Source organism: Micropterus salmoides, unplaced genomic scaffold (genome assembly GCF_014851395.1).
Source record: "Micropterus salmoides isolate LMB-PRFRI ecotype aquatic unplaced genomic scaffold, ASM1485139v1 Ms_hic_scaffold_5, whole genome shotgun sequence".
In the NCBI taxonomy this organism is placed as follows: domain Eukaryota; kingdom Metazoa; phylum Chordata; class Actinopteri; order Centrarchiformes; family Centrarchidae; genus Micropterus; species Micropterus salmoides.
In genome coordinates this window covers 21343936-21361180 of record NW_024044237.1, presented here as the reverse complement: position 1 = coordinate 21361180, position 17245 = coordinate 21343936, and the positions used below count along the sequence as shown (strand labels likewise).

General features: G+C 40.8%; 2 protein-coding genes across 2 annotated transcripts; one reads left to right on the top strand and one right to left on the bottom strand.

Moving 5' to 3' along the window:
* The first annotated feature begins 1259 nt into the window (after positions 1-1259).
* Positions 1260-13321, top strand: scyl1 (SCY1-like, kinase-like 1). The gene is made up of 18 exons (XM_038699097.1): positions 1260-1463; positions 2515-2655; positions 4216-4338; positions 4455-4681; positions 5221-5311; positions 5667-5822; positions 6181-6339; positions 7076-7183; positions 7436-7549; positions 7662-7817; positions 7925-8113; positions 8767-8842; positions 9001-9195; positions 10528-10676; positions 10798-10887; positions 11095-11415; positions 11946-12024; positions 12102-13321. The coding sequence occupies exons 1-18, from the start codon at positions 1356-1358 to the stop codon at positions 12224-12226; spliced, it is 2607 nt and encodes an 868-aa protein (XP_038555025.1). The 5' UTR covers positions 1260-1355; the 3' UTR covers positions 12227-13321.
* Positions 13322-14381: 1060 nt separating this feature from the next.
* Positions 14382-17245, bottom strand: rarres3l (retinoic acid receptor responder 3-like; the record flags this gene model as incomplete). The annotated part of the gene is given in 3 exon segments (XM_038699098.1): positions 14382-15282; positions 16729-16997; positions 17228-17245. Coding segments are annotated over 3 exon segments (410 nt in total), but the record flags the coding sequence as incomplete, so codon positions are not given.

The following is a 17245-nucleotide window of genomic DNA, read 5'->3' as shown; positions in this document are numbered from 1 at the left end:
TTTGTGATGTGCCTTCACTCACCAATCGAATGCCATATTGAAGAAAAATGCGTGAGCATAAAACTACCACTAAAGAGTAACACATTAAACTGAAAAGCAATTCAAACACAACTTAGCGACCATCTTAAACAAGAGTCAAAACTCAAGACCAGCTTTGTGGCACAGTAGTGTTTGGAGCTCTAAGCAGTTGGTACATGACCAATTCCAGTAGAGGATGTTTAGAGAACTCTTCAATGTAAAATGTGTTAATAGTCTGTAAATAAAGCCACATTTCTGGTGATCATGCACTACTTTGCATCTGCCCTTTACTTTGTTCTGGTTGTTGTGACGCTGTCTCCAGTTCACCTAGTCCACCTTATTTATGACATCATTTGAAAATGTTCTATTTCTAACAAGCCATCAAGATGCATGACATATTATCAAGTCCTGGTCTAACATGGCTCAAAGGATCAGAAGGGGTCCCGGAGTCTCACTTTTGGTAACATTTCTTGTTGGAGAGTCAAATGGCTCAGTGAAAAGACCCACTGGAAAAAACAAAACTAACTACACAGAGACCATCATAATGATACCTTCATGATTTGGATACAGTGGAGGAACTAGGTAGTTTTCATTTGGTTAAACACATTTACCATTAAAATTTTGACACAGGGTCCCTCTACAAGATATGATAGAACTTTCTTTGTCCTGAGGGAAATCCTTGTGCAGCAGTAAAAAGTAGGAATGTGTGTAAATATAAAGAGTGCAGAAATATCAATAATATATGCAAAATCCAAGTGTACACAATGACAACAATATAAACAAGGTTAATAACGAGGTTGCTACAAGACATCTGTACTAGCCAGGTGATAATGCCTGCCTTAAAACCCTGATCATTTGAGTTTATATTGTACTTTAGTGGTGCATTCATACAAACAAATGTGTAATGTTAATTAGGGGCCTTTGGGGGCTGTTACCCTCTTAGTCGTGTTTCTTTTCAAATCAAAATCCATAATGTATAAACCTCATTCTTTGATATTGGCTTGAAATTCCACATGGTGGTTCAGAAATACCCCTGTTCATTGGTACAAAGATGAATTCTATTTCTAAATGAAATATTTGTGGTTTCCTCATTAATATAATTTTGTGACTCGCTTAAAAAGACTTCAAATTGTGATTTTACCAAGACATTGAGGTAAAATTTTGTACTTCTTACTAAACACGCCACAATAAACCTACTGCGGAACCAACGTGCAGAAGCAAAGTTCACACGGAGCCATTTTACATCCGTGCCGTTTGCCAGCTAGCCTCTTCTAGCTCTTCTGTGTAGCTTTCCTGTCGCTGTGTGTGTGTTTGATGAGGTGTGGAGGAAAGAGGAGATGTGGTCCTTTTTTGCCCGGGATCCTGTCAAAGACTTTGCATATGAACTTCTGCCAGACACCCAAGAAAAGTCTGGAATATGGAGTCTACATCGGGGAAAGCGAAAGGTAAAAAGAGGCTATCGATCCTCTGCTAATGGTTAGCTCGTGACGTTATGGAGGCCTGTCACTTAGCCGGCTGGAGAGTGTTAGTTCACTGATTTATTGATTATCCCTTTACACACGACACGTCCGGTGTTATATTGGCGTGGTTACATGTCATGTCTGTCCGTATCTGCCTCGCTTAGTCAGTGTCAGTGCGAAATTAAAATGTTCTGCTTGCTGTAACATTAAGTATCGTACGTCTTCGCTAATGCAGTGAGCTCAGGCTTTGTTTACTCCGAGGGACAGACACGTATTCCTCGCCACGTCACCCCGTTTTTAGCCGAGTTAACAACTGCTGTTATAATTATTTTCAAGCCAAAGCTTTATCAAATTAATGAAGATGTCGTCCCTCATCACTGACAGAAATCTCACATAAATCGCAGTCCCTATTATTTTCGTTGAGCAGCTCAGTCTGGACTGTCTTCATCATCATCCCTGCAGGGCCAGATCATCACAGCCAAGCACCAGCTTCCTGATTGCATTCTGCTTTTTGTAATAGATTTAAAAATTATGTGGGATATTATATTTAATGTTTCAACTCCTGTTATATTTAATTACAAAGCATAAACGTTAGATTACATTAGATTAGAAAATGTATTAATCACCAAAGGGGAAACTCAGTTGCCACCAGCTCACATCAAACAACATAAACAGAAAAGACAACCAGTTTGTACACACAGGACAAGTAAAAAAAACAATGCACTCATTAAAAGCCCTTTGAATCCTGATTAGAGCTGACAGGTTGCTACAAATAGGACCAGCTGAAAACCTTAAAATCAGAAATATGCATTAAAGGATCTAATTGCTGTTGGAATAAAAGACCATCTGAGCCGTTCAGTAGAACACCGGGGCATCTTCTGTCGGCCACTAAAGGAACTGCCAAGTGTCTTAAGGACACTATGGAGTGGATGGTCTACAAGATCCATGATATTCTTTAGTGTGACACTTGGTAATGGTTTAAATATCACATGTCAGCTTTATGAGTGAGCCATTTCACCCCATCCTGTCTCCTCAGACCAATGGCGAGCCAGTGTCCGTGTTTGTGTACGAGGTAGCACAGGGAACAGAGCAGCAAACCCAGCTGGCCAAGGCCGCCTTCAAGCGCATGAAGACCCTGCGGCACCCTAACATCCTGGCTTATGTCGATGGATTGGAGGTATGTTTTTGTGTATGAGTGATTTTGCACCTGTCTTCTTTATCTCCACACTCTCTACCATTGTTTACATTGTTGAGAGGATAAAATCAATCAGCTAGTTAAGTGAGGCACATGAGGTAAAAACAAACCAAAAAATGGTCTGAATGGGGGCTGGTCTCACACATGGCCACCATCTCTGCCTAAGCGCCTTTGTCACTGAACCCCAGAAAACTGGTCCAGGCGGCCTTGAGGTAGACCCTGAAGGCGACCCTGCGCTCTGGCCTCTCTGATGAAATGCATATGTGTGGGTGACTGTATTTTTGTGTAACTGGGAGGGTTATGCAAAACGATACTTTTCAGATGCCGTGCGTAAATTGACACTAAAAGTAAATCTTAATGTTTAAACTCTAATTAACATATAATTAGTGTCTCATCCCCACCATCTGCTTTTCCCTACATGTCACGTTGTCATGTTCAGATAGAGGTAAGTGTGATTTTAAGCCGTTGTGGGCCTATGATATTTGTACAAAAGTTGTAGTGAGTTGTGTACTAGATCATGTAAACAGTTTCTTATATTGTTTTATCAGTTTTTGTGTGCTCAGCAAGGTCCAGTAGTCCAGTCATGCTGTACTATTAAACACTTGAAATCTGTGCATCTGTTGGTTTATCTATTATGTATATCTTGAATTGAAAATCAAATGTATCAAGGAAAATGTGACAGTTGATTGCAAGCTAGGAAGACAGTGTGCATTTATGGTTCCTCCTTGTCTATGATGGGTACATATTCCTAATTCTGAAGATTCTTACCACTCATCATACTCCTGAAGATCAACAGCAACTGGGAAACTCCTTAGCTTAATATCATTCCTACCACAAATCCCTCTTAAATGTTAATGTGTGTGCAAGGTTGTGCTGTGTTTGAATCACTCTAGTTTAGTAGCTTAAATTGATATTGTGATAGTATTTGGGTTGAGTGTTTTTGCCGTGAAGTTGGTGCATAAACATACAAAATAGTAACTGTTATGGCCGAAAATTGTGTCCTCTTACATTTAATCTTTTATGCATGTTCTTTTACTATTATTATTAGTAGTAGTAGTAGTAGTAGTAGTAGTAGTAGTAGTAGTAGTAGTAGTATTATGTCTTATAGATATGTATTGTGTTTTTTTTCATTAACCTTTCCTTCTTCTATACTCCTTATGTTAGTCTGTCCACATTTACTAGGGTTTAGGTCAGAGGTGTGAGATTTATTTGGTGTTTCCCCCTCTTGTTGTTCCTCTCCTTTCCTTGAATGTGCATTCAAGGAGAGGAGATGATCTCTGTTCCCCAAAACATAGAAACCTAAACTGCGTAAATGATTATACATCCCTTTTTTCGCCCGAAGCTGCCCTCGGCGGCAGGTCTCTGGACCAGCTGTATATGTGTTTTAGTACTCTGTTTATTCTCTTATTAATAAATTCTTCAAAGACAACGGTTGGTTTTTACTCAATTATTTGCTTAATCCCTCTCCAGCAATTTACAAATTTCCACGATAATTACATACACATAAAATAATCATTTATTTTACTTGCGGTTGTTTCACAGACAGAGAAGAGCCTGTACCTGGTTACCGAGCAGGTGACGCCCTTGTCAGTCCACCTGAAAGCCCAGGCAGAAAAGGGTGGAGCTGGGGACCTGGAGGTCTCCTGGGGACTGCACCAGATAGTGGTAAGGATAGGAGAGTGCACCATATGATACTTTGAGGGGAACCATAGTTGAGCCATTTCTGTCACCAGCCCTCTGTAAGACCTTACTCCACCACTACCGTTTGCCTCCTCCCACAGAAAGCTCTGAGCTTCCTGGTCAACGACTGCCATCTGCTCCATAACAACTTGGGTGTATGGGCTGTTTTTGTCGATCGAGCTGGGGAGTGGAAGCTTGGGGCCCTCGACCATGTGGTCCCTGAGCAGGGTGACACAAGCGGGGTCTCACTCCCTGCCCCCAAGGCTGTTTACCCAGACATGGAGAAATATGACCCACCGGAGATGCCCAATAGCAGTGGAGAGAAATGGTGAGAGAGAGTTGTTTAAAAAAAACAACAACACACATTTAAAATAGCTAGTTGAAATAATAATAGTAAAGGCTCGTGCAGACTACATGACTTTCAGCATCGGCCGATGGCCGTACGCTTCACACTACACAACTTGCCGTCTTGTGATGGGAGTCTTGAAGTCGTTGTGGCGTTCACACTGGATGTGGATGTCGAGTCAGCCGACTCCTCCAGATATTTGGCATGCTAGATATCTAGCAGATGTTGGCGATGTGTCAGAAATGTGTCAGGGAGCCGTTTTGATGCGTTGTTTAGTAGTTCACATAACGCCGAGTGGCAAATCGGGCTAAAAATCATGTAGCATGAACTAGGCTTAATATGTTAAACAGGTAGAAAAGGCTGAGCAGCAATAAGACTATCTGGAGAATGTGCAGAAATGATGTTCACAATAGGACTATGTAAAGATACCTGAATTAAGTTTTGATGAGATATTAAACCTTAAATTACTGCCTTGTGTTCGTAGAAACATTTCTATTGAACTGTGTGCATGTTTGTTGCAGGGCAGGGGAGGTGTGGCGACTGGGCTGCCTAATCTGGGAGGTGTTCAACGGGCCACTACCTCGCACATCCTCCCTTCGCTCCCTTGGAAAGGTATGACATTTCCTTTGTGTACTTGCCGCGCGATGGTGTATTTCCACTTTGATATTCTATTGTTAAATGGATTGTACAAGTGTTTTAGTGAAGTCAGATAAATGTGTAGTGTGAGGAATACTGGAAATTAGAAGCATTTAGATCATTCTATTGTTTATTTTACATTAAAGGGCAGACATTATGCTCATGTAAAGAAGAAGCACTGTCAAACTGAACTTGAGAAGAGTTAGTAGAGACTGTGAATGACTCAAATAATATAACCTACAGTTTCTTCGTGGTTTCCATTACAGTTAAAAGGAATCTTTGTCTTGTTCAGAGTTGTGTTCTCTCTCTTGTGCCCTTTTTTTGCCAACAGGTCCCCAAGTCCCTGGTCCCTCATTACTGTGAACTGGTGGGGGCTAATCCCCGAGCTCGGCCCAACCCAGCCCGCTTTCTCCAGAACTGCAGAGCCCCCGGGGGGTTCCTCAGCAACAGCTTTGTGGAGAGCAACCTTTTCCTGGAAGAGATACAGGTCCGCAGACTTGCATTAACACACACATTTAGCATGTATAACCGTGATGTTTGCATTAGTGCTAAAATTAAATCTCGTCAGTAAAGTCATAACGCTATCAAGATAGAACAGTATCAAGTTCTAATGGCACATAAATATGCAATAAATTTGATGAAGCAATTACCAGCTATTGGAAACTGTGTGATGTTAGTTGTCTTAATACACCCAAATCATTTGATTACTTTGCTTCCTAGACTTTTATTTTAATTGTAAAGCAGATCAAGTCTTAATATAATAGTATATTTAATAATATTAAAGCAACTAATAATAGCATAATAAATTATAATAATTGTGGAATTGAAATGTTCTCTATTTCCAGATCAAGGAGCCCGCTGAGAAGCAGCAGTTCTTCCAGGATCTGAGTGACAATCTGGACTCCTTCCCTGAAGACTTCTGCAAACACAAGGTCCTGCCTCAGCTGCTCACCGCCTTCGAGTTTGGCAATGCAGGCGCTGTCGTCCTCACACCGCTCTTCAAGGTGAATCCTTACCTGCCCGCGTAACTTTTACACCTTATTGTGAGGGTATTTTCCTCAGTGGGCTCAATGTGGGTGAAAGCTGAGGAGTGGCACACATATACGTAACGATTTGATCACTCACAGTCCGAGAAACAGAATGACCTCTGTCTCTCTAGCAGTAGTTCAAAGTTCAAAGTTGGGTAGATCAGGAATGAGTTGAGGAGTGCAAGGACAGGAGATATGGGGTGCTTGGTGTACTTCCTGAATCTTAGATGTTTACAGACTGTCTCCACTTAGAATGTAATACATGTGACCTCCAGCTCCCATCATTACTTAGGTAATGCATTTGAGTCTAACATCCAGTAGTGTGGCAGTACATATTTTGGCCAGTAAAGAACGACCTTGTATGGGATATATCGTAGACTCTACGGGATAAATATTGTGGGCCAGGAGGCAATCTTCACATTGTGTTTGGCAGTACAATGTGTTCTTAGTTCTGAGTTTTCTGAAACCTTCAATAAGAGTTGACTCGCTCACAAGAATTTCCATCACATTTATCAAATGTAAGACCACAGGGTCTGCAAGCATCTCTGATCATTTTCAAAGTAAAACATAAACAAAACTTTTTTCAAAATCTAAGTAAGACATTGTTATACTGGTATTAACACATTAGTGCACACTTCATTTCAGGCCTTATTTGAAAGTAACACCTCTTCTCACTTTTCCCTGTTCTCATCTCCATCTGTTTGTCTGCAAGGTTGGGAAGTTCCTGTCAGCAGAAGAGTACCAACAGAAGATCATTCCTGTGATCGTGAAGATGTTCTCCTCCACAGACAGAGCCATGAGGATACGACTGCTGCAGCAGGTATGGAAGGCCTGGTTTCATCTAGCCACTGACACTCTCCCACAGTGATTCAGTGGACATGTTGGTTTCCTATGCACTATCCAGCAAGAAAACATTGCAGCACTAGAGCAAGGAAAGAGAAACACCAGTTAAAATTAGTAAAAGCCAAAAGCTAGCAGGAAATCATATCCCTATGTGCTGTTTTTAAGCCTTTGTTAAAGGATAAAAACATTGATTTGCTTTGCTCTGATTTTTCTTCTCTCTCTCTCTCAGATGGAGCAGTTCATTCAGTATCTAAACGAGGCAGCAGTCAATTCCCAGATTTTCCCTCACGTCGTTCACGGCTTCACAGACACCAACCCTGCCATCAGAGAACAGACTGTGAAGGTAGTGTGCATGCTTAAACAGGGCCACAGACCAGGATAGATTACTTGTGTACTGGATGTTGTCCGCCTGCCATAGCCGTAACTCTTTTCTGTTTCTCCTCCTCCCGATACAGTCTATGTTGCTGCTGGCTCCCAAGCTGAATGAGACCAACCTGAACCAGGAGCTGATGCGTCACTTTGCCCGGCTGCAGGCCAAAGACGAACAAGGCCCAATCCGGTGCAACACTACCGTCTGCCTGGGCAAGATCGCCTCCTACCTCAATGCCGGGGTAAAGTCCACCCACACCATTGTGCTTCATTTCTTTAATGCAAAAATGCCTACACCAAAGTTCAGTAAAGAATCTGTTTAAATGAAAGATTATCCCTCTGTTCACAGACTCGACAACGTGTTCTGATTTCTGCCTTCTCACGAGCCACTAAAGACCCCTTCCCGGCTTCCCGCTCTGCTGGTGTACTGGGCTTCGCCGCCACACACAACTACTACAGTGTAACAGAGATCGCCGCCCGCATCCTGCCCAACCTCTGTGCCATTACTGTTGACCCCGACAAGAGCGTCAGGGACCAGGTACGCATGACTGATGGGAATATGTGACTACATGGTGTTTCTTTGATCTCACGCTTGCACGCCTACAAATTCATTGCTGTGGAGAAAAGGAAACCGTTTGCTTCTGCTTTGGGATTTTGGAACTCACTTTTTAATTGATCTATATCAACAACATTTAGAGTGTTATTTATCAGCAGGAAAATGCCTCATTTACTGTAAACCTTGTGGTCCTGAAGAGATAGTCACGGTTGTGATGTAATGTGATGCGTACTTTTATGTATTGTCCTCCAACAGTAACAGAATATCATTGTCAGCAAAATGTCAACACTGAAGCATTAAGCTTGATGTTTTTGACTCATGACCCCAGCAGTATGGCAAGGTTTAGACACACAATCTCATACAACCCACATTGATTTGACTTTCTTTTAAAACGCAGTTATCCCAGGTGAAATTCTTGGATGAGACAGGGAGGTGTCACATCCAATAATTGGCTTCAGAGTTTAGCTGGCTTGTGATACCAGTTGTTTTAACTCAGGTTAACCACCTCTGTATGGCCTATTAATTCAACCTTGTATACTGATGTTTAACCTCTGTACACTATTAATTGTTTTTACTGGTATACACTGATGTATTTCTGCTCAGGATTTTCTCTCCTGCCTTTCTCTCTGTGTCAGGCATTCAAAGCCATCAAAAGTTTCCTGACCAAGCTGGAGACTGTGTCAGAAGACCCCACCAAGCTGGCTGATATAGGTTTGCAACACACTGCGCTGAGCTGCAAAGCTTTATTGGCATTGGAAACTGATGTTTACATTGTTAAAGCAAGTGTGAAATAAATATATTACAGTGTGAAAAATGTGTATATATACTGATATACAGAAAAAGTAATATGTCTTCTGCCCATCCTGCAGAAAAGGACGTAGCGTCGTGTGCTCAGCCTGCAGGTGCCTCTTCCAGCTGGGCCGGCTGGGCCGTGACTGGAGTGTCCTCACTAACGTCCAAGCTGATCCGCACCGCTCCAGGGACAGAGGGGGGTGCAGCAGCTGACGGCAGCATGCCCGCCAGCGACAGCAACCCTACCAATGCCACCAGTGCACCTGCACCTGGTAGGGTTATCACATTTGATTTGCTTGACTCCTAAAACATTGTTGAACACACGACGAGCAGTTTTAAAAAGAGGATCAAAATTGTGCAGGGGGACCCCAGATATCACCTTTTTATTTATTCAGCACATTGGGCCTTTCCGAAACTAGACCCTTGCCACTTCCACTCCAACACGGAGTGAACTCTGGTCGGAGTCACCCTCACAGCCAAATTGAGCTCCCTAACCCGCGTAGTGTATAAATACATTGGCCAACTTTCCGATGAACTACCCTCTCCCCAGCGTAAATTGGATCTGACATTACTGCTGCACTCATTTCTATAATATGTGTATCAAATAAACAACAGTTGTATTAAGATTCAAGATTGATGTTGAGGAAAAGTGTTTTTTACAATAACGAAACTGAAAGTATTTATCACTTATTTTGTGTTTATTAATGAACCAAATTATTTTGGTTAGATTTTGAATATTTCTTTAAGACTATGACGAGCTATATTTACGAAAATAAATTATGTTCTTTTATGAAAAGATTGATTGTAAAATATACATACAATATACAATAAACATTGTAAAAGAAAAGCCTATTTGAACCCCTTTATCTTAAAAAAAATAACAGGCCGACATTCTCAAATAAAACATTTCAAAAGAAATCAAACATGATATTGAAGTATTATGTAGTCTGAAGAATTTAAAACAGTTAAAATTTATAAAGACTTCACTATTTTTCTTTAATGCCTTTATTGCTTGTTACGTGATCCCCCTGTATACTCTATCTAGTTGTGCCATGTTCTATTATTCTGTAGGCTATTTTGTTTTGGATGAAGATTTTCGTATGAGATTAATACGATTCAATAAAAACAACAAATTATATTGTGTTTTATTAAACACAAAATAACATTTTGGCTGCGTTGTTAACCTGTGGATGGTGATATGAAATGTTAGTGGAGTTTTGGAATTTAAAAATCCTACATGTTAACCGGCAAAGTCACACGGAACTCGCATTTGAAAGAAAGGTCCCCCATCGTGCAAGATGGGGGACCCAAGCAGAGATGAGGAGTGAGCTACAGAGGTCTGGTAAACTCTCTTCTTTCTAACACCACCCCCCCCAGATTTATTTCATTTTCAAACTTATCTTCAGTCCTAACCAATACTGACTCAAGTAACATCACTCGAGGCAATTTCTGATCAAAATTGGATTTGATTTGATTTTTTAATACATAGTACATCCCCAAAATGTGCAAACACACTTGGATGTGTATAAATGGTTGAGTTCTCCTTTAAGAAGTCTCAAATATGCTATCTGAAACATTATCTCTTACTTTCCTTTCTATCGTAGATTCTGAACATAAAACTCCACAATCCACTGTGACTCGCCATCCTCCCTCTAGCCGTGCCAACCAATCACAGAGTCTTGAAGTAACAGACAATGATGACGAGCCAATAGGTGACCGCTGGGATGAGGAGGAGGATTGGGGAAGTTTAGAGGTAGGATTTCACTACTTTTTACTGAAGAAAAAAAGAGAGAGATACACATGTGTATGTGAGATTATGTTTTTACATGTCTATAATTTCTAATCACATAAATTGTGGACTGTTTCTCATGTAGGACCCAGAGAAAGCACACACTGACCCAGATGACTGGAACACAGACTGGTCAGGAATGGTATCATCCAAAAAGAAGGCCAGTGACAGAGGAGTATGAGCCCTTTTTAGTTTGGATTTATCAATCAATAAATTGAGAACAAGTGATCCACAGTGAACAGGATTTCTTTTAGGATTTTTTTCTTAGTCAGTTTGTGAAGAACTTCATAGTCCATGTTCTCTACTGGGGATAAAATTTTTGCTTTTTATATTATTTCATATAGTCTCCATTTCGATCTTGAATCACCTCTCTGATATCCAGGTGGGCCGGTCCTCGTCGTCCACGGCGGTGAAAAAGCAGAGCTCTGACTGGAGCAGCTCAGGCTGGGACGCTGATGACAGCTGGTCCAATGAGAAGGAAGGGCAGGGTCAGAGCTCTGCGGGCGAAGAAGGCTGGGGCAACGACTGGGGGGAGGAGGACACGGACACAACCTTGACCAGCGCAACGCTCCCCCTTCCTGAAGGGGTGCGGTTGGCCAGCGATTACAACTGGGACAGCAGCAGCACAGCCAAGGGGGCCAGTCAGAATGATCTGTTCGCCAGCGTGTCCCAGAGAAACACAGCCAGCACTGCTGCCACCACGGTGAGTACGAAGGGAGGCAAATAAGACAGAAAAGCAAGAGATGGATGGTTTAAATAAAGTGTTTAATTGAAATTGAATGAGGATTTTAAATAAATTAATCCTGAAAGTAATTTTAAGCACCTCTAAAGCTCCCAAATTAACACGTTACATCTCATTTGTCTAATCCATACAATAACCGAAGTGTAAAACCGACATGAGTTGCATGCACAAACTTTATTCAGAGCTGGGCTAGCCGTTTTCCCCTGCTTCAGGTCTGTTAAGCTAAGCTAAGCTAATTGCCTACTGGCTCTAGCTTCATATAAAATGTACAGACAAGAGAGTAGTATCAGTCTTCTGATCCAACTCTCAGCAAGAAAACTTATTACCCAAAATGTAAGACTCTTCCTTTTATATGAAGTAAATTGCTGCATTCTCTGTTGATCTATAGGTGAAGAAAACATGAGGATGAAATGAGAGAACACTGTTGTAAAATCTTGACACTACATGCATTTCAGCTCAGTGATGTGTGTGTTGTGTTTTCACCTTGTCAGGCTGGAGATGGCTGGGGTGCAGAGGCAACAGGGGACTGGGGAGCTGAGGAGAGCTGGGAGTCAGTGGATGGGAACCAGGGTAAGTATCTCCGCTGGCACCCCTTTATAACAAATATGGCCCCTTTATTTTGCTTACTGTATGCTTGCATCAACCAGGTCTCAGCAAGGCCGAGCTGTCCAAGAAGAAAAGGGAGGAGAGGAGGAAAGAGCTGGAGGCAAAACGGGCAGAGCGCAAAGCTGCTAAAGGTCCTCTCAAACTGGGCGCACGCAAGCTGGACTGACGGGGGATGCAAAAGCAGATTAGAGAGTCGGGATGGAGAGGGAGGAACATGGACCAGTGACTGCACCCGGAGCAGCGGATGGAGGATTGACATTCCACAAACAAAGGACCAGAAAGAAGTGTTAGAAGTTGAGAAAAAAAACTGTGAACAGTGTTTCGCTATAATAGAGGCGTTGGTTGTTGTTTGAGCGGAGGAAAGTGTTACTGTTGGTCTGATGACAGACAGGTGAAAAAGCAACAGTCCAGTGATTTACGAATGCATTATTGGGGATGGCAGAGCAGAAACAAATGCAGAGACGGAAAAGCGATATAGAAAATCTAGGAAGACATGAAGCAGCACTTCTTGCAGCAGAGTTGATCACACAAAATGTCCCCCTCTTTTTTTTTTTTCTTTTTAAATGCATAACTCAAAGTTGCAGTTGTAAAGTAAATGTATATAAATGGTGCATCTTGTCTTAAAATGACAAAGATATGACACTTTTTTTTAAAATTGAGAAATATATATATATAAAAAAGAATTTAAACATGTATTCTACTGAATGTTGTTCAGTAATCTCTCTCACACACACACACACACACACACACACAGTGGATATGAATGTTTTAGTTCAGCTGTCACTAACTTACAGATTTAAGATCAATCCATGCATGCACTTGTATATTTGTGCGGCCCAACAAAAGATTTCCTGGCAAAGAACTACAAATTTGTTGTCTACTTTGCACATTCAACACTGGATTTTACTGTACTGAACTGGCCCGAGGGGACACACATTTGACTGATCTCAGATCTGTAAATGTGGAACATGCACTGCTGATGCGTGATGAGCACATGGAAATGCAGTAAGTAGTTAAACTGAGGCTAGAGAACTGGTTTTAAGGGAAAATCAATTTGTGTGTTTACATGTCTTTTCCTAGTGTGTTCTATGCAGGGTAGTGCTGTGGATGAAGGGTTATGAAATCTTAAGTCCTGTTATGTTTTTGTACGTGTATAATCCTGCAGATCTCACTAAAAACTTTTGAGATCATCTGAGGAAGTACAATTTACAATCAGTCATTTTTGGCAGTGGGTGTGGTCAGTAAAGGAGATTGAAGTAGATTTTGCTTTTATTATTATTTGTGCCTTTATTTAATTGCAGATCTGCTCTGTAGGATCACATCAAGTAATTCTTACGTTTCAACAGAAATTTGACATGAAATGTTTCCCACTAGCATATTCTGTTCATCATCCCCTGTCTGTGATGAATGTGGTATTGTTAGATTTGGTGTTACTTACTGTTCAAGATGCTGTATACATAAGCCAGCTGACACAATCAGCAGCTATCACCATGGGAGCTAATGTCCTGTTTTGGGGCAGTCAGGTCAGGCAAGGAACTGGATGCAACCTTTTACAGAGAATCCAAATCATGTAGCATGTGAGCTATTCTAAAAATAAATAATTAAAATAAACCACATGTTTCTTCTTTAGATTAAAGGGCTTTCGTCACAGTCCTCGTCAGCAAGTGTATGAGCCAAGAACTAAGTGAGTTGACCAGGATGACTGGTATCCATCTCTGAGATGTCTGCCTCTGCCACACACAGGAGGTGAAAATTTCAACAGAAGTCAATGTGGACTCATAAGTAGGAAATATAACAATGAAAATAGAAATTTAGTGAAATATCTATTCTCCATTGTATTGGGCACTGAAGAGAAATTGCTGCTGGTAATGTTTTGTTAAATGCACAATTATAAAAAGGTGGGTGGAGACAGACGTCTCAGACAGATATGTCAAATGCCTGGACAAAAGATTTCTGGGTGATATCAAATGTGTCTCTTATTTGTGAGGACTAATGAACTGGAGAGATGCAAATGGTTCAGTAAAAATCAAATCTGCAGAGAGGGCCTGGGATGGAGATCAGAGAGATGTAATATTTTTCAAATACATCATTTTAAATAAAACAAGTTCAGCGTACTCAGGGATAAAATAAGGTGGTTTGTCTCTACAACACAGTAACATTAATAAAATAATAGAGTATGCTGCTTCTCAAAAGTGACCAAGGAAAGTAAGTAAACAGCTAAAACCAAAATTTCATGAATTCAAAACTGAAACCAGACTGAGGTCAAGAACTAGGACCCTGTGTGAGAGCAACACTACATTGCAGAAAGAGAGACTACCATCCATAATCACACAAATAATTCTTTATTCAAAACATTTACAAATAAATTTAAGATAAAACCTTAAATTCCAGTTAAATTGAGAACTCCGAGATAAAATAAGAAAGCAGGAGTGTTTAATTCAGTCCACGTCTCCTTTCCGCCAACGACCTACAGTTCATAAGGTACTATAACATTTCATTACATTACTTTTCTGTGAGATATAAGCAGAATATCATATTTGCTTATTTTAATCATGTAAACTTATTGTTGGACAGCTTATTAATGTATTGGCTAACAAGAATCACCATTTAGACTTCAGAGCCGTTTAAATTCGATTCAAGTAGCAAACATTATTTCTTCATTTGCAGCTACCAGCAAACTTTGTTTTATATAGAAAAGATCCCCTAACCTTGTGAATCTCACATCCCTCACAATCCAATAAAAATCTATAGTTATCTTCAAAAACTCCATATTAAAACATTTAAACAGATTTTATCTTGACACCTTAATTAATGAACATTTTCTTTTGTGCTTCTATGTGCTGTCTGTAGAAATGTTAAAAAGTCAGGGCCATGATACCAAACCAGCCAATTTGCATTGTTATTGAAACCAAAAGGTGGTATGAGAGAGATATGGTGATTACTTTGAGCAGAAAAGATAAAAATCAGCCAAACTTCTCTCTAAATCACAGAAGCTTGCATGTATATTAAGTGTTTTCTATGAGCGATCATGTTAACTACCCTTAGGCATTGCTGGTGATCTGTTAATCAAGCCCCTGCACAGGTGACCCGGGACTTCCATCACTGTGTGTTCTTGTTTTCTTTTTTGCTGCCTCCAAACAGAGCTCCTGCCAGAGCTACAAAACCCAGACCCACCACTGTAGCCAAACCCGCGACCATGGCTACTTCTCCGGCCTTACGCACCTGCAGAGGAACACGTACATCTTGTAGTTAGTGAGCAGAGGTTTGATGCACAGAGTCATCTTGACATTCAAAACTCTATTGAAATTATGCTAAATTTCACTCACATTAGAACATTTGTACCGCTAAGATTCCCTTTTCTACTTTAAAGTAATGGACGGCAGACATGTAGACCGTTTATGCTGTAAAAGGGGTTTGATGTATTGATCCTCAACATGAAAATAGGTCACTATTGGGGGAAAAAAACAACTATTGATTGCATGTTGATATGATTTTGCTTATCAGTTATTTTTTTTTATTTTCTAACATGTCTTAAGTCAAACAGAATCCATGTCTTCATTTTGATATATGGTGAGTAGAAAATGAAAACACCAGTGAAAATGATCAACAGGAAAGTCCTAGATATATTTTTATACATTTATTAATATATAATTTATAAATGGATTAGAATGTTGTCAGTAAACCAAATTACTAACAACCAAATACCTCACACAACTCTTCTCCAATAAACATGTTTTAATGTTTTGCAAAGAGAGAGTAGAAGAAGAGTTGTCATTTTTATTTTATTTCACTGGACCACCCTGTGTAAATAAAAGGATAATTGAGTGAATGAAAATTATTGATGTGCTCGCTTTGACAGATCACGAACAAGACAATTCAATCAAATTAAATGACAATAAATGAAGCCATTACTGGATAAAATGACGAACTTTAATAGCATGTGTGCAGCAATGTACACTTTGGACCGGTTGCCTCTTCCCTGTTTTAGTAGTCCCAAATTGCTCCATTCCTCTATGGGAGTTATTCTTCCTTCATTTTGTTTCATAATCCAATCTGTACTACAGCACTGTTAAGGTTGTGATTACATTGTGATATTTGCCTCCACTTAGCCTCTTTTGCAGAAAGCTGCAGAGCCACAATTAATAACTTGGAGGATAAAAATCTCTGCTATAAATCTCTGACCAACTCCGAAGATGTGTTTGGATATTGGATGTGTTCATCATCATACATTGCCAAGATAAACAGGCTTAGGCCTATATGTTGAACATGCATTTATAAGTGTGTGTATCAGACGTATTTACACTAAACAAAATTATAAACGCAACACTTTTGTTTTTTGACCCCATTCATTATGAGACTTTCTCCATGTACACAAAAGGCCTAAAAGGCTATTTCTCTCAAATATTGTTCACAAATCTGTCAAAATCTGTGTTAGTGAGCACTTCTCCTTTGCTGAGATAATCCATCCACCTCACAGGTGTGGCATATCAAGATGCTGATCAGACAGGATGTTATACAGGTGTGCCATAGGCTGGCCACAATAGAAGGCCACACAAGGCTTACACAAGACTCCTCCAGCTACACCCTGTCTTACCATTGGAACCCCTTTTCTGTTTTTCATCCCAGCCCCAAAAAGAGTCCTGCAACTAAAAGACTGGGTCCACTGACCTGCCGGGACTCTGCTTTTCCGTAGCGGAGCTCGTTTGCGAAGTGCTCACAGTTCCCCCTGAAGATGCAGTACGGCAGCTCCTTGCCCACCAGCGCACGGGCCTCTCTCAAAATGACGTGGACTGGGCGGGGCTCGTACTTCTCGTCCAGGCTGTTGTTGATTTTCCACTGGTCGGTGCCCACCATGTCCCACAGCTCCTCTTTCTTCACAATGGCTTTCTCAGTCAGGACAGACATCACACTGCTGGCGCCTGCACCCGCGACCTCGGCTATGAATAAAGAGGAATGATAGAGAGAGAAACAGACATGTGTGCGGGTTTATGTGCTAAATATTGCAACATTGTGTTTTTTGAGTGGTGTGTGAATTATGAATCAGTTTAACTAAGAAACCCGTTTAAGCTGATATACTGAAAAACAGTGAATGTGGGCCATCATAAGGCTGGATTTTGCTCAGGATTTGGGAGTAGCAGTCCAGGGAGTTGTGGGAGGGGTTACTCACAGGGTGGTGCCAAGTGAA